Genomic DNA, 22,222 nt, shown 5'->3' with positions numbered 1-22,222 from the left:
TTCTGATTGAAATATTTTATTCAGTTTCAATTCTGACTGGATTAGAATTTCCTTGCCTGGCCTCGCCTATAAATTAGAGTTCGTCGATCGAACAAGGTCGATTAGAATAGCTAAATCCTCTGGATGCCGAGGAAGAAGATTACGCTTTCTTGGATCGCCCACGACGCCACGCGACGCGTCACCTTCAAGAAGCGGAAGCAGAGTCTGTTCAAGAAGACGAGCGAGCTGGCCACCCTCTGCGGAGTCGACGTCTGCGCCGTCGTCTACAGGCCGGAGGAGGCGGAGCCGGAGGTATGGCCTTCGCCGGCGGAGGCCAAGCGCGTGTTGGCGCGGCTTAGGGCCGCGCCGGAACCGTACCAGGGCCGCAAGAAGATGGACCAGGCGGACTTCCTCCGCCTCCGGGTGGCCAAGTTGCAGGACCAGATCCACCGGCAGCAGCAAGATAACTGGGAGCTGGAGACGAACCTGCTGTTGCACGAGGTGCTGTCCACCGGCGGGCAGAGGATGTGCAACACGAGGATCGAGGAGGCTGCGGAGCTCGTGAGGTTGGTGGAGTTCAAGCTGGTGTTGGTGAGCAGCAGAATTGAGAGGGAGAAGGCGCGGACGCTGGTGGAGCCGCCGTGGCCGCTGGTCGAACAGGTGGTGGGAGGGGCGGTGGCGGAGTTTGAGCCGGAATTACTGACGGAGGAAAACTTAAGTGCATTGCCATGGCCGGAACTGTCGGAGGAAGACTTAGCTGAGGCTGCATTGCCATTGCCATGGCCGGAACCGTCGGAGGAACCGTTGGAGGAAGGCTTAGCTGAGGCTGCATTGCCATTGCCATGGCCATGGCCGGAACCGTTGGAGGAAGACTTAGCTGAGGCTGCATTGCCATTGCCATTGCCATGGCCATGGCCGGAACCGTTGGAGGAAGACTTAGCTGAGGCTGCATTGCCATTGCCATGGCCATGGCCGGAACCGTCGGAGGAAGACTTAGCTGAGGCTGCATTGCCATTGCTGGAACTGTCGGAGGAAGACTTAACTGAGGTTGAGCCAGAACTGACGAAGGAAGACTTAGCTGCATTGCCATGGCCAGAACTGACGGAGGAAGACTCAGCTGCGGTACCATTGTCTTCCATTGACCCCGAGTCGGCATGGCTGGAGCTAGATTACCATCAATGGCAGGATGCGTTCGACCTCTTCAACAACTTCAATTACTGATCATCTTGGAGAATATTCATGGCTTTACATGGTTCTTGGATTTAGGATAGGGCTTCCGGGAAAACAGGAAGTGACAATGACTATAATTTTTTTTTCCTACGAAACTTTTCATTGTAAAAGTTTCTGTCAAAATATTTTACAGAAAACACATTTATTTTGGAACAATGAAACAATGTTACAACTCGTTTATGGTACACACTTCTTTATAAAGTTTCAAGAATGAATCATATCTTCATTGCTGTCTTTTCAGGCTGTGGAACAAGAATTTTAACAAGTGAGAATAATTCAAAACTAGTTGCCAATCTCCTCCTAAAGTTCAGAGGGTTTCAATAAAAGATGATGGAAGAATGCCATAAATTGAATACCTATTGCTCGAGTCGCTAGAAAAACAAATAACCAGTGAACCTTATGAATATGGTGCAGCAAATTAATTGAATCGACTAAGTATCATTTCCTGATTAATCTCAGGACATCACCCACGAGGTGCAAGGATCCTGTTACTAGAACCTGAAATTAAAAAAAAAAAATTGAAGAAATTAGCTCAATTTTCAAGGGAGCATTGCAAACAAATTGAAATATGGAGCACAGATGCACTCAATTGATGTGGAGTTGCAGTTGTAAATCACTGTGGTTAATATCTTAAAAACCTGGACATAGTTTATATTTTCAATGACCATAATTACATTAAAAATGTAAATCGCCATACTGCCGGTTCATCGTCAATATATGACAATAAACTGTTACTAATAAGATGCCAAGTTCATTCAAACACTAATATAGAAGTGAAATACCTGAAAATGCACGGGAATCATACTCTTGTTTTCAAGGATTTCATAGTTATGCAACCTAAACGTTTCCATTAACTAGTGAAACTAGTTTCATACCTGAAATTGAGTAGATCTATTTTGAAGAGCACTTTCTCTGAGCCACTTTATGGCCAATGGGAGAGAAGGAAATACTAAACTGCCACCATATTCACTAGTCTCACCTGGGTCTGAAATAGTCAGTGAATTAACATCAAAATTTGCTAATGAAGTAAATATGATTGCAATTGAACATTGGCAAACACATTCCGTAATTTGAAGGTACATTTGTATCTCAAAAATGAATCACAAGGCCTACAATAAACTAAAGAAAAATCAAGCACATAATATGACGAACCTTGTTCGCTTCGAACTAGGTTTTCCCATACCCTCTGTAGTGTCAGTTGCCATGACAGATCACTTTGATGGGCATCAGCTGGTGGTGCTGCTGCATCAAAACTTACTTTGTTGTATACTGATTGGTTTGGCACAAAAAGAGCCTTATGGAATTTCACTCCTGAAATTAATAAGTGAGCATTTGTTACTCATAGATGTTGAGACAAATATCTACAATCATCTTCTCAAGGCCTGGAACAACCATACATAGCTAGTTCATGGGAATTGGCAAGTACTTGACAAACTTTGTTATACATTGGCAAACACAATAAAGCAAGTTCTAGTAAACAAAATTTCAAATTTGACCATTCAAGTTTGAACAAATCATCTCAAATTGGCCCAAAATTTACCAAATGTGCATCAAGTATCAACCGCCTGATGCATTGTTTTGGTTCCAGACATCCCCAAACACCTCACCGAATCATGTCCAAGGTCAGTTATTGTTCATGTGATTGAGAGAGCAAAGATTGGTAAGGCTAAAATTGTCTGTTTATCCTTATATATCCACCCTACGACACATCTCCCACTCTCTTCTTGGCAGGCAAATTATCTGCTTCATTCTTCTTCGCATGTTTCTACTACTGTCCACAATTGTGGATGAACCTGGACAAGTTTAGGGACGATAAGGACCAAACCAAAACATATGATAACTTCAAGATCAAATTGATGCACATTTGGTAAACTCTGGGGTCAAATGTTAAACTACAATTTATTAAATAAGCTATGAATTGTATTATTGTGTTAAAAAAGATTTCAAAATCAAAGGACAAGATATACAAATAAAAACAAGTTTATTTTAGGGGTGGAGAAAATTGGCATATAGGAATTTTTAGCTAATAGTACAAATAAAATATGGACAGAATGCTCCTAATATCTTCAAGCACGATCAAACCATAGCTACAATTCCAGAAGTTGTTCACAGTGTGCAAATTTTAAGAGGTAAACAAAGTCAATTGAGAGCAGATTAAAGAAAAAATGCTAAAGATGTCCAGATGAACAAATATAAAAGGGAAATATGAGAAACAAGACAACACATTTAGAGGACACAAAATTGAAAGAAAATTTAAGCACAAATACTTAGAAAAAGTGAAAAAAATACGTCGGTTAATGTCTCAACATCCAAAGCACAAGTTTCATCTTTTCACTTACCAAGGTGTGAACAAGTATTGACCAGACGTGGAAGCAAGAGCTGTGGGTCTCGAACTGACATGCAGTTGAATAGAAGTATAGGTAAATACTCCTTTCCCAGTGAATTAGGGTGACCTCCCTGCAGCAGAAACTCTTAGAAGGATGTTGATAGGCCTTATCTATTTTTCCTGCTTAAGGCAAGTGAAAAAAAGAGAAATTTTACTTTTCTGATGTAATTGTTCTTAAGAGCTTGGTTCTCCGAGTTTAAACTGTCAACTCTTATAACATGAGAAAACCATTTTGCACACATCTCCAAACTTTCTGGGCTATGTGCTCCATCAAGGAAGAAAGTCAAGTCTCCAATATTGGAGTTTAGCTGTTGTGCAAATGAATCAGGAACAATCTGTGCTCGCCCCTCTAAACTGGCCCTTGATAAGCCTCTGATAAACTGTTCAGGTAAATTCTAGCCGCCATGAAGAATGTTGTGATTATTTGCTTGACATGATAAAAAAAATGAAAATAGGAAAAATAAGAAACCACATACATCTTGGTCTAAGTTTATGCCTTTTGAATTTCCAGTTGTTTTAAGCCATGTACTGGACAAGGCAATAGCAAGACTAGCGTTTATATATTGGTGCTCCCCATTTAGTCCAAGATGTTGAGTTCCAAGTTGTCCAGGGTCTAAAGGTGAAACTACTTGAAGTGAAATCTGTGGTGAAATGAGAAGAAGTGTGGTTCACATGTGAATACTATAAGTTTATCGCTCCAGTTATAGAATTAGTATCTTGATTGACCATAATTGTAAAACAGGTTCTTACACTTAATCGAGAAGCCTTATCTACCAGCACTGTCATTGCTTCTTCTGGCTGCGGTGCAGTATATGCAGGCACTCCTTTCTGAGAGAATGAAATAGAAGCTATGGAGAAAAAGTATGTGAAATTTGACATTTGACAACATATTATCAGTGAAACAACAAAACCTTGAAGATACCAGCTTTCTCTCCTGCAATTTTGCCCAGTGTATTTCCTGCTCATGGAGAGTTGTAACAAAAAACAGTTTAGAAATTCCCCAAATATCATCATTTTGAAGACATCTTTTCAATGCAAATCAAATTTTGATCATTCATCAATTATGTGTAGTATAGGATATGAAGAAATAAGATACTTTTACTTTCTGATTGCTGCCATTGTTTATTGATGATCATGAAAATAGTTATTTTAACCGACAGAAACAGCACATAGACAACTTGGTATGCCTAACTACTGCAAATTATTGGTCAAAAGTTGCAACCCATGATCTCATGGAATGCTACTAGATCATTCTCGATATCTAGAAACAAAAATAGTTGACATGAGCTAAAGCGCACATGATAAGGAGGTCAGGAACTAACCAAGGATTTCCATATGGTCATAACCCAAGGAGGTTATGCCACAAACAATTGGCTCCCGCACCTGAAATATGACAATGGAAACTGATAATGAGAAATGTACTATTATGATTCCGTGACTTGTCCACTACAATTATCTGAAAGAAAATATTAATTTTTTTTAATGAATTCCAGTATGTGCTCACCACATTAGTTGCATCATATTTTCCTCCTAAACCAACTTCCATAATAGCAACTTCAACCTATCTCATTTCAAATCAGACAACCATACTGATCAGTTGCAAACCACCGATTCTACTTCGTACCAGAAATAATTCAAAAATATGCATGTGATCAGGCAACTATGTTAACACAAGAAAATAATTGTAGAAGAGTAATAACAGCCTGTTTGCTGACATCATCATGTAAGATATCCTTAAGACACAGTTTCGTAGTCTAATATGGTTTGACATCATCATTTGTTGAAATTTATGCAGTTTCTTATGTTTGTGATTCAAAGTTCATGTTTGAAGTAAGATCCAAAATATAAGTTACTCAAGTTGCATCCAACTTCAATATGCATTTCTTTTTAGAGAACCAACTCCATATCCATGGTATAAGAGCAATGAAAATTAGGAAAGCTTCATCCTTTTCTAAACTCTGTTTAGCTATCCTTGAAGTTCCTAAGAATGCTATATCATTATCTAAATTGTCATCAAATTGATTACAATAGAGTTAAGAATTGTAACTTCGTTGATTGTTTGACCTTGCACCAACTGCTATGTTTCATTATTGTGTTTTGTAGCTTAACCATCAGAAGAAACTTTCCAATAACATCTTCTGTTTTTGAACAACTTGGTTCTCTAATTAAGAACAACATAACTTGGATAATAGCAAAATAAGTACATAGTTCTTTTCATTATCATCATGATGAGAAAAACTAAAGCAGAAAGTTGAACTTTCCTTTAGTGAGGTCCACAATCAATAACAGAGGAAACAAACATGCAAAGATTGGGTAATATATGGTAAAATAATAAAGCAATAATAAATTCAAAAAGTAATGTAAACTCAACCTGTTCTGCTGAAAATATCTTAAATGCTAGAAGTGTAAGGAAGCGGAAATAAGATGGCATTTGTAAATGATCACCAGTTTTCTCCTGAAGTAAATAAAACAATGTTAAGCCAACTGATGAAAACAGCACACAATCTGGCATAGAAATTAAAAGAAAAACAATGGCATGGAGGTAATGACTTGAAAAGGTGAGAGAAGAAAAGCATTCATAATGTTCAAACATAACACTATACAAGTATACAAAAACATTTAGGGACAGAACTGTTGTCATTACTAACCGTAGAAAGCACAAACCTTAGTGCTAAATATCAAAGAGAAAACATTTAATCCTGTGGATGTGAGTACCTTTAATCTATTCCAACACCACCAAAAATTGTCCAAAAACTTATCTTCACAAATTTCTACTCTGAAATTCTCATCAAGAAACAAAGCAATGTCAGTGCCATTTGAGGTATGGAATTGCAAGGAAAAATATGAATACTGCAGGCAATTAACCGAATCTGTCTTCAACACACAGATGATATAGCATTGAGAACTATATTATTTCTTGCTTCTGCAAACTAAATTGAACAGAAACAAACGCGCCTACTCCAGGCATAAGCTCGAATCCTTACCCATCAAGTCGAAACCGCTCCCGTATATCGATCAAGTGAGGCGAAGTAAACAGTCCAGTACGGAATCCACAAGACCTGAGGATTGATTCCGTAAACGTGCACGTGGAACCCTGAATCACCACCTTTCACCGCTTAAAAAAAACAACTGATACAAACAGCAAAACAGAACCAAAATTTCCCACCTTTCCTTTGGTCCCAGCTACATGGATAACCTTGAGCCGAGAAATCGCGTCTTCCAAATCCAAAATCTAGGCATTCAAACCGATCATGCACATTGAACCACCCAACAAAACCAACGAAGAGGTGAAGAACGTAAAGCTAGGAACGAACCTTCAAATAGTCGAACATCAGATCGAACTGGTCGCCCCTGTTGGCGCCATCGCCTCGAGTGCGTTTGGTGATGAGGGAGGACAAACAACGCAAAACCTCCTCGTACTCTGAAAGAATAAGCGTCAGCATTCCATTACGAGTATCCACCGCCCTGGTGAATTGGGAGAGTATATTACCTCGGGGCATGGCCAGGTACGGTTTGCAACTGCCGCGGAGAGAAAGGCAGCAGCGAGGCAGGGGATGACGAAGGGATAACGAACGATCGTTGGACTTGCACCTGGTAATCGAGGAAATGGATAGCATGCTTGTGATGCGCCGCCATGGGCTCGAGGTTGAGGCCGAAGCGCGCACGAGCGGATTAGGGGTGGGGCGAGCGCCATGAGCCGGGCCTGCACGCAGCATGGCCATTCGGTTTTCGTTTGGTGGGGTCTGCCCCCCGAAGGTGCAGGAACGTGATTTATTAAAGTCGCGAGGGCATTTTTGACTTTTTAATCGCGCGAACGAATGCCGCGATGTAATTTCATTTTTTTAATATTTTTTTTAATCTTTAAATCAAACAACAGCTTTCTCGGAGAATCCAAAGTCGAATAACCAACGAGATATTAAATCTACACTCTCGAGATATTTATTTCTGGAAGAACAACGGTCCCATACTGAAGATACGATCAGTCGCCTGGCAAATAGAATTATCTACAGAACTACACTAACACGTTGGGATCTGAAAAATGGAAAAAGAAAGAATCAATTCATGTAAAAGAAGCATCTACGTGGACCTCCTCTTTTACATCGCCATCATCTTCGACATTCTTGCCCGCACCTTGGATCACCTCATCATCAATGCCTGTGCAAATTAAGTTTTCAGTAGAAAATTGGTAATGAACCAGAAGTTTCAATCGCGCATTAGAGGTGGAATGAAAAGTACATACCAGCAAGGAAAGCTTCAATTTCTTCATCGTCTACATTCCCCCATTGCATTTGAGCTTCCACTGGTTGGTCCAGTAGCATCCAATTGGAAGGCTCATTGTCAACAGAGAACAATTCATTTTTTTCGACAACCCAGTCCCCCACGACGTCGATATTGTCGACAGAAATTGGATCGAATGGTTTCTGCCTGAATATTTGCCTGTGTACATTGACGACGAGAAACAAAATCATAAAGAGACATGATGATATTCACTTACGACACACGTAAACTGAAAAAAAGATGTGCACCTTCTCTGTAGTCGCAAGTTATAATGCACGAAGATGAGGTCAGAAAGACGTTGGTGCTCTAGATAGTTCATTCTATGGTTATGAATTTGCTCGAAAGGAACCTGAACTCGTTCGGATCCCCTCATACTGCAAGTTTGACTGAGTATGTGAATGGCTAGACGCATTAAGTTCGGGCAAGCTCCTCCATAGGTCAACCACCACTCAGCTGAGAAGTAATCAAAGAAAGAAGATTAGCATCAGAGAAAGGATGAAACTTTGAAGAAACATTTTTTTTTATCTTTTACTTTTTCTTACCCGGAAGTAAAGTGTTTCTTGCTCGAATAGCCATTTTCCTTCCGAAGTCACCTGAAGAACTTTTATAGAGACTGAGCTCCTTTTGGATTTTGTCTTGGGTGTTTGCGTCAGGCACAAGTCTTTCTATGCAATCAAGCACTCCGGACGATATCTCATTGGACACATCACCTTGAATGCTGAAGAAGAAGCGAGGATTCAAGAAGAAGGCGGCTGCATAAAGAGGACAAGGCAGTTGTCTATTCCATCTCCAGTCTATAATCTCCCAATAAGTCATGTAGTCTTCCTTCTTAACAAGTTCCTTTTTTATTGTCTGTTTGGCTTGATACATAGCAAGATGAATATACCCCATGGCTGGCTTCTTATTGCTCTCTACTAATTTAAGAACCCGCAAAAGTGGTTCTGTTATTCGAGCAATTGCAACGCAAGAAGACCAAAAATTCAAGCTACAAATAAGATCAGTAATTAAAAGTCCTGCAGGCTTTCTTGAATATGGTGAATCCAGCCACTCTTCGGAAGTGATCATTGTTCTCAAATTCTCCTTTAGGCTAATCATATTCTTCAATGCAATAAAGCTCATGGCAGGTCGACTGTTGCAAGAAACTATCAAATCTTTCCCATTTGTGTGATTCCTCATCATGTTCAGAATAGTTGCATGAGAATACATAAATCCTGTGATTGCTTTAGCATTCTCAATGATCTCACTTATCACTCCCAATTTACTGATATCCTCTAGCATTGCCTCAATGCACTGAGAAGAACATGACGTCCAAAACAAGGTTGGGAACGCCTCAGTCAACTTACTCCCAGCAGCAATATGGATCTCAGTGTAATTCGTGATGACCTGAACTACATTTTTCTCGCCGACTTCTTCTACGACATGCTTAAGTAGCTCGTACAGAGTATCGGCCGATGACACAATGTGTGAAGCATCGACAGATTTGAGGAACATGGTTCCTTCAGGACAATAGACTAAGAAGTTTATCAAAGTCTTACCCGTAGCCGTAGTCCATTCGTCTGCCAACACTGAACACCCAGTGCGACTCCATGTGGCCCTGTACTGCTCCAATGTATTATTCATCTCTTCGACTGATCGCTTCAAAATCCAGCCACGAAAATCATGATAAGAAAACGCTCCCACGCCGGGTCCAACCAAAGCGAGCGCATCTACCATGGATTGGAAATGTGGCGAATTGACAGCTTCCAGAGGCACCCCAGCCTCGAATAGGAACCTCCCAATAGCCATACAAACCTGGTCCTTGGTGACGCTGTCTCCGATAATAGACTTTCCGGCGTCTGCGATCAGAGCAGGAGTCTGTTGGGGAAAAAGAGAATTTTGGAGAGGCGAAGTCAACCTTGATCTCTTTTTCCGCACTTTTTCAGGAGGCTTAGATACAACTCCCTCCTCTCGCACCTCCACAGGAACTGCGCCCATGTCGATCACATCCTGAATCTGCATCATCTGCATCCCGGAACCAACCTCGCCTCCTTCTAATTGCATCGGTATCGCTGTTTGGATAGGACTAGCATTCGTCGTCACCTCCTCTGAGTACTTGAGCTTCTTCTTCCTCCTCGCCGAGGAGCCATCTAGGCTATGCTGCATAGCCAGCTGCACCTCCAGCGGCACCTTGGGGCAGCACGACGCGTTTCCCTTGTGCCGGGCGAGGTGCTCCTTGATGCGATGGATGCCACCACCGAGGAACAACTTGAAGCAGTACACGCACTTGAGCTTGGTCCGCCCAGTCGACCGCACCATGAGGCAATGCTTCCACGCCGGATCGTGCTTCTGCGTGCCGATTGGCAGGATGATCTCGGATGCCGACGCCATCTCACCGGCGGCGGCGGACGGAACCGAATCGCTTCCTCCTCCGCCTGAAAAGAAAGGGCATGGCGGATCACGTTAGCGAAGAGGGAACAACGAAGAGAGGGGCCCCCAGATCACGTGACGCACAAGCTGTGCCGATGAACAAAGAAAGGCACGACGAAACAAAAAACACAAAACAAGGCTTGGTTTGGTTTAGAGAACTTACTTGGCTTTTCGCCTCGCGCTCGCTCGCTCGCTCGCTCGCTGCAGAGCCGAAAGAACCCAAAAATCGAGAGGAGGCGATTTGGTCCGGTTTGGCGAATATTTATAGGAGGGGGCGAGGGTTTGTGTTATGACCGGATAAACCGGTGACCGATCCGAGTTTGTTTCTTTGATTAGCCACGGCCCAATCCTTGTTTACGGGTCTAAAGGGCCGTTGGACCGGCCCTTGGTGGACGAACCGATTGTTCCGGTTGCTCCCCTTCTCACAGGCGGTTCGCAGTGCGCCGTCCGCCCGGCTCGGATCGGCCGGAGTCCCGTCCCGATGAATCGATCTGTCGTCTCCACCTCCCTCTCTGCCCGGTTCTTCAGTTGATCCGAAGCGATCGAGGAGTATTACGTCGCGGAATCGACTGGTTGTCGCGGAATCGACTGGTTTAGAATCGATTCTCCTCTTCGACCTTGACTCGCTGGGATGGAGAGGTGGAGGGGTTTAGGCGATTCATAGAACCGATCGGCGGAGCAGTTCCAGTTTTTGATTCTTCCCTCCAGATGCTACAGCGAATTGTATGTATAACCGGATCAATTAGGGCAAGGGGTCACAGGTTTGTTGATTAGGGCAAAGATTTGTGATACATAATTCTCTAGGGTTTATCAATTATAGTTTCAATTGCCTTCTCCCCCGCTTCTTTCTTACTCTGGTTCTCTGTTGCATCAGATGTTGCCAGCTCTAATGCTTGCGCTTCATTGGATAGATTGGTTCCTCTATCGCTAGTTTCTTCGAGGGTAACAGGATTGTCTGACGAATATGTTTCATTCTTCTCTTTTGTCCACCTTCTTCATCATCATAGTGTTCGAAATGTGGACAGACAAGGAGACAGGAAAGGTTCAATTTCTTGGACGCTTGGAGGTGAGTAACATTTTTTTTTTTTTTTGAATTCTCATTATTTGGTTTCAGATTGATATTCTAGATACTCGTTTTTTATTATGGGATAGATGTATCGGTTAGCTGTTATTGGTTTTTGTTTTCAGTATAAGCTTTTCCGTCGTGCACATTGTATTCAAATAAGGATGCGTGCTGAGGAGCCCATAAGGATTGTTTAGTTATTGTTAATTCTTTCCATTGTGTTGCTACTGTATTTTCCTTTAGGAGCAAATCCATTGCATGCACAAAATATTTTATCTGCAAAACAGATCATATATTATTCAATTTTTATATGCAAAAAAACAAATATATATACATCTAGACATCTATTTGAAGCTCTATTCTCTTTTACAAATAGTCATTCAGAACATTGAATTATTAGTTAACAGCAGTATATTCTAGCATCATTACAAATTTGAAAAAGAGTTCAACTTTTATCGTGGAGATACTTGAAGCACATGCTTCCTATCTAGCGTTGATTAGTCTAAAAAACTTGCACATGCTATCCATGAAAGTATGTAAACTCTAACCTTCCATTCCTCAGAAGAAAAAAAAAATTCTTTAGTAACTTTTTTTTTTATTATTTCTTTTCATATCAAGAGTGAAAGCATATTAGATGAGCTTTTAAGCATTCAGGTGTTAATTCACATAATTTTCGAACTGTCAAATGATCTCAGTTCTGAGATCTCAATCATCCATTGTTGTTAATACACACATCATCATCGTCATCTCTCTATTGAGATCTATGGATAATGATATTTAAGTTAATTAAATGAATTTTCTTATATTAAATCAAGTTCTCAGTGTATCCTTTACACCTTTCGCTTTGATTAATTTTCGCTAATTATAAAATTTAGCCATTGAGTACATTCATACCATGTAAATCTATTTTGCCCCTCATTTTATCATATATTGGATCTATATCTAATCACTCTCAGCTGCTTCTTTTTCTTCTTCAAACTGTATCAAAACTACAAAGTGCAGAGCAGATTTTCTGTATCAAAGATAATGAAGTATGCAGGGTTATATCTGTCTTATGAACTTTTTATTTTTAGGCTAAGGGTATACAATGATCACAAAAAACTTTAAAATGTTTTCTCCATTTCGATCACTCTTATTCTCAAAATGTTATCTTGATCAATATTTCCTTGATGACTAATAGATTTAAGATATCTAAAAACTCTATGTTATAGGAATTCTATATTCATTCATCTTAATCATTCTTTCAATCATTTTCTTATTTTCGTAACTACATTTCATAGAATTCAATTTATTCTACTTAGTTCTTTTTTGCATTACGAACATTTAGCAAAATACCATCTGAAATACTATGCAACAAGTCACCTTATATTGGATAATGTGGAAAACATGGGCGCTGAGCTGACTCTTGATGTAAATCAATTATAGACAATCCATTTATCAAACTCGCTGTGGTTTTAAATATTTGTAACTACATTATCATTCATATTCATCAACATAACTACTTTATATAAGCACTATTACACATGAAACTTAGGAAACGAAAAGACTTTCTATAATCACTAATCACCCGTGCCTAGAAACAAAAAGAAAAAGTAGGAAAACAATTTCACTACTGGAGTGAAATCTAGATATAATTTCAGTCTTTTTGTGTTGGAGTTGTATCTGGCAGCATTAGCATAAAAGAGGTATGTTTTTCAGTTTTATTAATACCCTCAGTTTCTTAGATGTAACGACAGAATCTATTTTTTGAATATCAAGAGTCCAGTAAACAGTCAAATATGGACAGCTGATAACACATTTGCTGAGGTTAATGGATTTGTTGAATTTTAGTTCATTAGATATAGTTCGGTCATAATATGCACGTATATGGATGATGCAGTTGGGTGAATTGGTAGCCATCTTCTGTGTGCTAAACTTTCTTATTTGTTTTTTTTTAAAACTAATTGTTATGTGGGCCTTTTTTGAATGACTTTCTAGCTTTCTGAATTGTGCTTAATGGCATCTATTATTTTTGGAAATAACTTGGCCTTGACCCATTGTCTTCAATTGTGCCTTGTTTTACAGTTTGTGTTAATAGTGAAGTTTAATAGGACATCTGTGAGCTTTGCAAACAAGATTTCAGCTTTGGCAGTATAGAAGTCTAAACTTGAGACCTAAAATCAGATTAATCAATGAATTCATTGTGGATACTTCTTGTATTTTCCCCTTCAGTTATTTCTTATCTTGTGGACTAATCTGTTTATAATTGATAATTTCATGAATTTCTTGAACTATGTTTTTGCTTTAATCAATCTGCAGTCCGGCAGCCATCTCTCGGAAAGATTCCTCCTCGTCTGAGTGCTCTTCTTAAAAGGCTGATCTACTCTAACTGTATGTTTCGTGCAACTAGTGTGACTATAGAATTTCCAGAATGGAGAGTATAAATCCTACTTTCTGAGTTTTGCTTCTGTTGAAAATAAAAATACATGGATTTTTTCACGATATATTCTGTTCTCACGTTAAAAGGCTCAATTTCTAAGTAAAGGTAGGTCCAAGGAACACTGAATCGATATTTCTTGTTTTAATCGTCGGATATTGGTTCTGTAGGCAACAATTATATATATTTTTTTATCTAAATGATTCAATTTATTTTAACATATTGTATCGCTTACTCCATATTTAATAAGAAGGGTGTTTAGGGTTTAGGATATGTTACCCTTTGCCTGCCAATAAGAAGGGTGTTGTTTTACTTTTTTTTTTTTAGAAAAATAAAACGGTCATTTTTTAAAGATAAGGATCATAAGAGCTCCTTTTATATTAATTTTTTGGCCCTTCTTTATGTTTCTCTAAAATAAAATGTGTTTTCTAATAAATCTACAGAATAATCTTAGACTTTTGTGAATGCAAAGCAAAAGAAATGTGCTTTCAACTCCCTCCCCCATTGTCACGCCTTTGCGAGACCTAATTTATAGTCCTCCAATTCATGTATATAGCAAAAGAAATGTGCTTTTAACTTACATTGCCACTGTTTTATAGTCCTCCAATTCATGTATATTTTAATTATTTTTTTTTCCTATTCCAATTAATTAAAATATACATCGTCTTTGATAAGTCTTGCAAAATAAACAAAGTAAATCTTGTCCAACGGTGAGTCAAAGTTAAGCAATTTCATCATCGGGATATTTTTATATATAATTGTTATCCTATACAGTCGTTTGGTGAGTGACGTTTGATGACACAGACCCATTTCACTTATATATAATTGTTATCCTGTACAGTCGTTTGGTGAGTGGCTGACGTTGGATGACACAGAGCCATTTCACATGTCTAGACCGCTCTCCGACGTTTGGCATCACTCTCTTGAACTTACAAATTCTAACGTAGGTTTAGTGACATCATAGAGCACTGTACATCTTTTGACCAAGTTTAACTATATATTCAATTATGAATTTACCATTGAAAGTGATCATTAGGAAAGTCTTTGTATATTCAAAGTCCAAAATTAAAATTTAAAGTTTAATATAGTTAAGTTTTTTTAAATTACCGATTATTCTAATTAAATTGATTCGGTCTCAATTTTAAAAATCTAAATTTAATTATACCGATTAAATTGAATTTGATTATATCTGAATTGAAATTGAAAATTTAAAATCTTAAATCCTAATTTAACTGTAAGTTTGATTATTTGATTTTTAACCAATTTAATTTATATTTATCTATTTGATTTATTCAATTTTATTACAAAGTCTAGTCGATTTGATTAGATTTAAATAAATTGATTTGTTCAATTTTAATTTAAATTAATATTCTTTAAAAGAGAGATCACCCCTAGTCCTGTTAGTGAAAATAGAACCAGTTGGGTTTTATATCTTTCTGACTATAACTAAAATGAAAAGAATATTGGGAAGGTAGATCATGTAAAATTCAATAGTAAAACGTATAAAAAATAGTTTATAATTTTAAAAAATATTTTTAATTCGGTTCAATTAGTTAAAAAAATAAAAGAAAATTATTGAATATTTTGATTAAATTGGCTTAATCTTGGTTTTAACAATTTGAATTCGATTAAACTGAATTCGGTTATAATTATATTGAAATTAAGAATTTAAAATTCCTAAATATATAATTTGTGCTATGGTTTTAATAGATATTTTATTGGTTCAATTTTTTTATAAAAATTTGATCGATGAATTTTTTTTTTTATTTTTCAACGGGTTATAATTGCCTGAAACCTCGAACTACTGCAACACGATCTCAACAGATCGAAATGGGCACCGAGATAGAGCTGTATCATCTACTCATCCATGGAGTGATTATGAAGAGCAGGGCCCATCCTCGTGCATTGTCACGCCATTGGTTAGAAATGCCTCCGTCGCATTTACCTCTCTTCATGAGGATAACCCTTCCGTTTTTCAAGGCACCCACCCACCCACCTCCCCAGTCCCCGTAACCCGTTCACGCACGCACGCACGTCCTCCTCCCATTTCTTTCCTATAACTTCCACGTCCTCTCGCTCTTACCACAATTTGACACTCAGAATTTAGACACACGAAGGACAACCGCAGAGATATTCGCTGAGGCTGACAGTGTACTTGTTGCTGCAGAGGTATTTTACAAGTTTGCAGGTCGAGGTATCTTCCTAATTATCAGAGAACATACAATAGTTTTCGTTTATTTTTCTGACGGCTCGCGCATTGATCATAGGCCTAATGCCTCTCCTGCTTGTAACAGCACACGTCTCATGGAAAACAGCAGCATTTGCCTTCTCTGCGACGAGGAACCATTCCTTGGTAGCCCCATTCCCTCCCCAAGACACTTCGGTCCTCAAATCTCTTCTTCTTCTGCATTATCTCGGTCGTCTCAACCAGTAGCAGACGACGGCGTCGAACTGGAAAACTTCTTGTTCGATCTTCTGCAAAGAGAGCACATTTATTTGCCAAGTCGTGGTTACCACGAGCGACTGCATCAAACTTCCCATCTACCTCTGGCAAGGGCCAGAGCAATCCAGTATATCATTTCGGTAAATTTCAAGATTAATGTGAGAGATACTCCCCTAGCTAAACAACTTGCATTAAACCATTTTGACAATTGCAGGTATGTAGCCGACTAAATTTAGGAACCGGGACGACATTCAATGCCGTGAATTATCTGGATCGATTCATCTCCATCAATTCTACTGTGGTAATAATCGAGTTGAAATCATTTTGTTTTCCACCAGTTCCTCTCGAGTCAAATCTTGATTTCGGCGAAGCCGTGCAGAAATGGGAGGACTGGATGATGGAGCTGCTATCCATCGCTTGTCTGTCCATCGCATCGAAGATGGACGAAGTTTCTGTCCCTTCGTTGCTTGATCTCCAGGTCTGTCATTATTTCGTTCATGCCTACAGCCTGAAACCATTTCTGATGAGGTTGCTGACGGAATCGCAGATGGAGGATCTGGACCATTCGTTCGAGTCGATCACGATCCAACAGATGGAACTGACGGTGCTGAGGAAACTGGACTGGCGACTCTCGTCGATCACGCCCTACTCGTACGTGGAGGCGTTGACGTGGGGGTCGGATCGCGTGCGCACTCGCGTCGTGGAGCTCCTCGTCGGCGCTTTATCGGGTACCGTAATTAAACGAAGCCGTGCCCACTCCATGCACTCGGACGACGATTCGTTGGTTTAACTAATTAACTGCATTTTCCCGCCAGACAGCAGATTTCTACAATTTAATGCGTCCAACGTGGCAGCATCTGCTCTGAAAGCTGTTGGAGAAGGTGAAGGTGGCTCGCCTTTTGCCCCTTTCGTTCGAGCCCACGGCACGGTAATTAATTTCTACAATTTATTGTTTGGAATTGTAACTTTTATGGGGTTAAACAAAATTAATTCTTTTTTTTTTAAATGAAAATATAGATCGGCATCGGCTTCGATATTGCTCCGATGTGGGTCCCTTTTGGAATAAACCAAAGAGGGAAGAAGAGGAAAAGAGACGGCGAAGCATAAGTGCTCCAGTTTATTTACAGAAAATTAAACGGCATTCATAATAGGTAAAATCTTTTGTTATAGAGAGTTATGAATTCATAATAGGTAAAGAAATGTGTTTGTTCGGTCGAAGTGATAAAGTTCACTGCTCGATCACAATAGTTGAAGTAACAATGTATGTGTTTGGATTGTAAGTGAAGAGTGATCAAGAACATAATATTTTATTAGTTAGACTAACGATCGTGTACACCTAGCTCCCTTCTTTTATGTGTTCGGAAAATTTCACCAGTATATTACAGTCCGAGAGATCACGAAAAGGAAGACAAATTTCAATTACCTTCTTTAAAATCCCTCTTTTTTTTTGTCTGAATCTGCCATTGGTTGTAAATGAGTCAAACCCTAGATCCCTTACTGATGCATCTATAAAAATTATTAATAAATTTTAGAATTATTTTATAAAAAAAATATGATGATCCTAATTATTTGAATGGAAAATATCAATCTATTTAATATGTCAAATTGATTAATGCAATCCATTCATGTCTTATTTCCAAAGAAAATTATATTTAATTTTGATTAATTGCTCTTGACGATGATAAAAAAAAAGTAATTTATTTGCTCAGTTTTTTTTTAAAAAAAATAAGTTTGCTTTCATTAAAAATATATTTATCTATTTAAAAAAACTAATAAATTCTTTCTTTTATTTCTTTATGTTTGTTATTGAACTTTTTATACTAACTGTTAGTGTGTATTTATGCAAAGCAATTATATGCATAATTGGTGTTTAATTTATAATTTTCCAGTAATATTTGGAAAGTAAAGATAATATGGTAAACATACATAAAATTATTTAGGGAAATCATAAATGAAAAATAATGAAATTACTAATAGAAAAAACCTTAATGAGTTTACTATATATCAATATTAAAATAAATGTATTGAAAATCATTGAATTGTCAAGTTCATTTAACATTTATAAATATAAACGAAAAAACTATAATTCATTACTTAATAACGCTCAATGCTTAGTTGGCGTCCATATAAAAAGAACAACTAATTCTAGCTTGCTATTAACGTACATAATTAATCCGTCTAAACTCGTTTTAGCTTACGTGTTCTGTCGTCCATAAAACTAATAACTCCCGTGAGATCGTCTAGCCGTTGCGTTGTTTTATCTTGACAAATAACAATTCGCCACGTAGATAAAGATACAGACCTCGGAGTCCTCTCGTTGTTTTTTCTTGTGACCGGGGTCGTAGGTCCACCCCACCCGACCTCGTATTCCGCCACGTGGACAACAACCCCGGCTTATCGCCGCGTTGCGCGCACTTGCGTCCCTTCGTCCTCTGCCTCTTCTTCTTCTTCTTGGTTCTTCCTCTTCCTCCTAATTAACTAATTAATCCTTGCCAAAGAAACATGATTAGAGAGAGATAAAAGTCGGTTAGGAGATTAATCGAGTTTCGTCATCGTCGAGCGGGCTAATGAAGGCGGACGAAGAGTTGGGGGGGCCTGACCGGGGCATGGCCTTCGAGACCGACGACGAGGACAACCTCGCGGATCACCACTACGGGTCCCACGCCTCCTCCCTTTCCTCCGACACCTCCTCCTCTCACTCCGACGACGACGACCACTTGGGCGGCGACCCGAGCTCGTACCAGACCACCTGGCCCGTCAGCTACCGCCAATCCATCGACGTCTTCAGCAGCGTGCCGTCGCCGAAAGTAGGGTTTCTGGCGGCTTCCAGCTTGGTCGAGAAGGGCAGCTCGTTCTTGAGGGCGGAGGGTTCCTTCTTGAGGCCCGGCGCTTCCATGCTTTCCAACCACGATCAGGAGGCTGCGGCGCGTCATTTGGTGAAACCCTTGCTTCCGCCGCACCCTTCTTTCGCCGCGCCGGACCATGGGTCGGTTGTTCTCCCCTCCGATGGTGCGCATAGAGGCTCTTTTGCTTTCTCTTCCTACGTGGAGCTGCCGCCGCCGCGCCAGTGCTCCACTGCTCAAGCCGTGATCAATGGTACTAATCTCGTTTCGGCTTGTTTGCAGTTAGTTTATTTAATAAGATGCTCGATGTTGGTGGTTCGATTAAGCAATTGGCAAGTTAGAAACGCTGAGTTTTTACTAAAGATTTCGATTTGGATTCTTGGCTTGTGCGCCTTGAATACACAAGAACTAGTTGAAATGCTTAGTGCTATAATTTCTGGCACAATAAGTAGAAAGAAAATGATCGAATTTACAAGCTTTGAAATCATAATAAGCATTTTATCATGTACTAGTTATCCAAAAGCATAGATATCGCAACATGTCTTCTCCACATCTATCATTAAACAGTATGCTTCATTATGATCAGGTCTTAATGTTCTCTGTGGAGTCGGAATTCTATCCATCCCTTATGCAGTTAAAGAAGGAGGGTGGGTGGGCATGTTTTTCCTGTTTGCCTTGGGATCCATCTCATTTTACACTGGAATGTTGCTCAAGAGGTGCTTAGATAGTTTACCAGGACTCAAGACATATCCTGACATTGGTCAAGCAGCATTTGGTCTCTCTGGACGTCTATTTATATCAGTTAGTATAACTTTTTCTAATCCAAAAACAAAATGATTATATAATTTTTTGCTATTATTGAATTCCCATTTGGCTAACACACCAATTTTTTATTGCAGATAGTTCTTTACCTAGAACTTTATGTAAGTACCCTGGCGTTTATCATAAAATCCCTTATTACTTTCGTTGAAAATGTATTGTTTTAATGCTTTCTAATATATGTCCTCAATTTGATGTGTTTGAAATACCATTCCATTTTCCATCAGAATCCAACAAAAGATCTTCACAACAATGAATAACTAAGTGTATAATCTGTGATATATGCCCTCATTTGGATGTTTTCTAGGCTCTCTGTGTATGATCCCTGAAAATTTTACAGGGTTGTTGTGTGGAGTACATAACTCTAGTGGGTGATAACTTGGCATCAATCTTCCCAGATGCAAGCTTGAATTTCTTGGGAGCTGAACTAAGTTCTTCCCAGATCTTTGCTATAACCACAGCCTTTGCTGTTCTTCCCACTGTTTGGCTCAAGAACCTTAGCTTATTATCCTACCTCTCAGGTCACACTACTGTTTGGCTCAAAAACCTTGAGATACGTACATGTATTCATCTTTTGCTTTCTTTAACATCTCAGCTGGCGGAGTGTTAGCTACGTTACTGGTTGTTCTCTGCTTGCTGTGGGTAGGTGTGGTGGATCAAGTTGGATTCCACCCAGGTGGATCCGTACTCAATCTAATGGACCTTCCTGTTGCTCTTGGATTATATGGCTTCTGCTACTCCGGTCACTCTGTTTTCCCCAACATATATTCTTCCATGGAAGTGCCATCTCAATTTCCATTTGTTCTAATGATCTGGTATTATTAATTTCAAAATTTTCAAATGCTTAAACTTATTGCTGTTCTATGAGACATCTTCTTGGTCATTCTTCCCTTGCAGCTTTGTAGTGTGTACAAGTCTCTATGCCGGGGTCGCTGCAGTAGGCTATTTGATGTTTGGGGATTCCCTCAAGTCTCAATTTACACTGAACATGCCTCATCAATACTTGATTTCTAAAGTTGCGGTATGGACAACGGTATGAAGGTTAAACTCTATTTACTTTTCTTCTTATACTCGTTATGAAGAGAAACAGAAAGAAGACTTGTTTCAGTTTCCTCTCGATGTGTGATTCTAAACTTAGGTTGTGAATCCGCTGTCGAAATATGCATTGACTATGACTCCAGTCGCCCTCAGTTTAGAAGAGCTGCTGCCTTCTACGAGTCAATCCAATTTTGTGATGCTTTTGATGAGAACATTTCTAGTTTTTTCCACATTGGTTGTGGCACTCGCAGTACCCTTTTTTGGTAAGATCTCATATCGATCCTTAACAGTTCTTAAGTCTAGTTTAATTGCTGGAATACTAAAACATGGATTTATTTGGACTGCAGCATCTGTAATGGCATTGCTTGGATCCGTCTTCACAATGCTAGTGGTAAATTTCTTTTCTGCTAAACACAAATTTTTTTAAACGACTTTAATTAGAGAATAGTATCCATTGTTAATGACACGCAGGCTCTTATTTTACCTTGCGCATGCTATCTCAGTATAAAGCGCAAATCTGTGAGTTTTCAGGAGGTAAATCATTATCTACATTTCTCAATATACTCATAACCTCGTCTTCAATAAAAAGAGTGTAAAATATAATCTTTTTGAAGTCAGTTCAGTTATATTTGTATAACTAGATTGGGCAATCTTATTAAAAGAATGCGTGAGACTTGGAATAAATATGAATAAGCCTAGACTTGTAGATGGTTGTTAAAAGCTAATAATATGTTATGTTTTTTTTTTCTTCAGGTTTTGTGGTGTGTTTTCGTTATAATTATTGGACTAGTGTGTTCCCTTGTTGGATCATATTCCTCCATCAAGCAGATGATTGATCAAACGAAGAATTAGGATCAATTACTGATAAGTGACAGTTTGAGATGTAACTCGTGGTCTACAGATATATATTTTTTTTAATTCTATAACATTTTAGTTTTTTTTAATGAAATTTGCTTTAGTTAGAATATTATAATACTTGAGCATTTTACCTAAGGCCTATTTATATTTTCGAAATTCTAGAAAAAACGCACTGCACTTTCATTTTTACCGAACGGCACACTTCTATCCCAAAATGCCCTTTTTATTAAAAAAAAAAATCGCTGCTCATGACGGTTTATCCCTCGTCTGTGATCATGTCCGAAAGCTGACAATCAGAAAATTGAGATGGGGCAACTTCATTAACTGCATATGGATTCCGTCCTAGTAAAATAGATGATGTAAGTGTCGAATTCGGATAAGGATTTTTGAAGTTTGTTTTCGATGCTCAACTCAGTTATTGAAATGTGGAGGAGTGAAATAGTAGAATTATGCGTAAATAGTA

At 39.0% G+C, this 22,222-nt stretch overlaps 5 protein-coding genes across 7 annotated transcripts; 3 read left to right on the top strand and 2 right to left on the bottom strand.

Annotated features, from left to right (window-relative positions):
• The first annotated feature begins 108 nt into the window (after positions 1-108).
• LOC122037115 (MADS-box protein defh21-like) lies at positions 109-1,200 on the top strand. The gene has a single exon (XM_042597622.1). The coding sequence runs from the start codon at positions 124-126 to the stop codon at positions 1,198-1,200; it is 1,077 nt and encodes a 358-aa protein (XP_042453556.1). The 5' UTR covers positions 109-123.
• Positions 614-7,321, bottom strand: LOC122047118 (folylpolyglutamate synthase-like). 3 transcript variants are annotated; one of them, XM_042608204.1, is made up of 17 exons: positions 7,086-7,321; positions 6,910-7,016; positions 6,762-6,827; positions 6,580-6,689; positions 6,311-6,371; positions 5,967-6,050; positions 5,100-5,156; positions 4,918-4,978; positions 4,507-4,553; positions 4,346-4,423; positions 4,072-4,236; positions 3,751-3,975; positions 3,549-3,666; positions 2,362-2,520; positions 2,085-2,194; positions 1,566-1,707; positions 614-1,451 (listed from the first exon to the last, which is right to left on the bottom strand). In XM_042608204.1, exons 1-16 carry the CDS (start codon positions 7,315-7,317, stop codon positions 1,648-1,650), a joined length of 1,740 nt encoding a protein of 579 aa, XP_042464138.1. In that variant the 5' UTR covers positions 7,318-7,321; the 3' UTR covers positions 614-1,451; positions 1,566-1,647. The 3 variants fall into 3 exon arrangements, with proteins under 3 accessions (XP_042464138.1, XP_042464129.1, XP_042464121.1); XM_042608187.1 differs by having other exon boundaries at positions 615-1,451; positions 3,751-3,990; XM_042608195.1 differs by having other exon boundaries at positions 614-1,707; positions 3,751-3,990.
• A 171-nt stretch (positions 7,322-7,492) lies between these two features.
• Positions 7,493-10,544, bottom strand: LOC122047067. Its single transcript, XM_042608103.1, has 5 exons — positions 10,443-10,544; positions 8,416-10,284; positions 8,122-8,326; positions 7,836-8,032; positions 7,493-7,750 (listed from the first exon to the last, which is right to left on the bottom strand). Exons 2-5 carry the CDS (start codon positions 10,238-10,240, stop codon positions 7,656-7,658), a joined length of 2,322 nt encoding a protein of 773 aa, XP_042464037.1. The 5' UTR covers positions 10,241-10,284; positions 10,443-10,544; the 3' UTR covers positions 7,493-7,655.
• Positions 10,545-16,062: 5,518 nt separating this feature from the next.
• On the top strand, positions 16,063-17,308 carry LOC122028122 (putative cyclin-D7-1). Its single transcript, XM_042590230.1, has 6 exons — positions 16,063-16,341; positions 16,416-16,502; positions 16,581-16,679; positions 16,749-16,929; positions 17,017-17,129; positions 17,219-17,308. Exons 1-6 carry the CDS (start codon positions 16,063-16,065, stop codon positions 17,306-17,308), a joined length of 849 nt encoding a protein of 282 aa, XP_042446164.1.
• Positions 17,309-18,658: 1,350 nt separating this feature from the next.
• Positions 18,659-21,871, top strand: LOC122047077 (amino acid transporter AVT1C-like). The gene is made up of 10 exons (XM_042608113.1): positions 18,659-19,297; positions 19,631-19,845; positions 19,944-19,967; positions 20,204-20,384; positions 20,459-20,678; positions 20,761-20,896; positions 21,002-21,164; positions 21,249-21,292; positions 21,373-21,435; positions 21,655-21,871. Exons 1-10 carry the CDS (start codon positions 18,769-18,771, stop codon positions 21,751-21,753), a joined length of 1,674 nt encoding a protein of 557 aa, XP_042464047.1. The 5' UTR covers positions 18,659-18,768; the 3' UTR covers positions 21,754-21,871.
• The last annotated feature ends 351 nt before the right edge of the window (positions 21,872-22,222 follow it).

This window comes from Zingiber officinale, chromosome 1B (genome assembly GCF_018446385.1).
Source record: "Zingiber officinale cultivar Zhangliang chromosome 1B, Zo_v1.1, whole genome shotgun sequence".
NCBI lineage: Eukaryota > Viridiplantae > Streptophyta > Magnoliopsida > Zingiberales > Zingiberaceae > Zingiber > Zingiber officinale.
The sequence above is the reverse complement of the archived record's forward strand: the minus strand, read 5'-3'. Positions and strand labels throughout refer to the sequence as shown.

Bases quoted from the DNA above. Each gene is read 5' to 3' on its own strand.
- LOC122037115 (XM_042597622.1), top strand. From the start codon at position 124: ATGCCGAGGAAGAAGATTACGCTTTCTTGGATCGCCCACGACGCCACG.
- LOC122047118 (XM_042608195.1), bottom strand. From the start codon at position 7,317: ATGGCCATGCTGCGTGCAGGCCCGGCTCATGGCGCTCGCCCCACCCCT. The intron at 6,372-6,579 runs GTAAGGATTCGA...TGAGAATTTCAG, and splicing joins GAGCGGTTTCGACTTGATGG to AGTAGAAATTTGTGAAGATA. The intron at 4,979-5,099 runs GTGAGCACATAC...GTCATATTTCAG, and splicing joins AATATGATGCAACTAATGTG to GTGCGGGAGCCAATTGTTTG.
- LOC122047077 (XM_042608113.1), top strand. From the start codon at position 18,769: ATGAAGGCGGACGAAGAGTTGGGGGGGCCTGACCGGGGCATGGCCTTC. The intron at 19,298-19,630 runs GTACTAATCTCG...CATTATGATCAG, and splicing joins TGCTCAAGCCGTGATCAATG to GTCTTAATGTTCTCTGTGGA. The intron at 20,897-21,001 runs GTATGAAGGTTA...TTCTAAACTTAG, and splicing joins AAGTTGCGGTATGGACAACG to GTTGTGAATCCGCTGTCGAA.
- LOC122028122 (XM_042590230.1), top strand. From the start codon at position 16,063: ATGGAAAACAGCAGCATTTGCCTTCTCTGCGACGAGGAACCATTCCTT. The intron at 16,930-17,016 runs GTACCGTAATTA...TTTTCCCGCCAG, and splicing joins CCTCGTCGGCGCTTTATCGG to ACAGCAGATTTCTACAATTT. The intron at 17,130-17,218 runs GTAATTAATTTC...ATGAAAATATAG, and splicing joins TCGTTCGAGCCCACGGCACG to ATCGGCATCGGCTTCGATAT.
- LOC122047067 (XM_042608103.1), bottom strand. From the start codon at position 10,240: ATGGCGTCGGCATCCGAGATCATCCTGCCAATCGGCACGCAGAAGCAC. The intron at 8,327-8,415 runs GTAAGAAAAAGT...ATTACTTCTCAG, and splicing joins AAGAAACACTTTACTTCCGG to CTGAGTGGTGGTTGACCTAT. The intron at 8,033-8,121 runs GTGCACATCTTT...CAATGTACACAG, and splicing joins AACTTGCGACTACAGAGAAG to GCAAATATTCAGGCAGAAAC.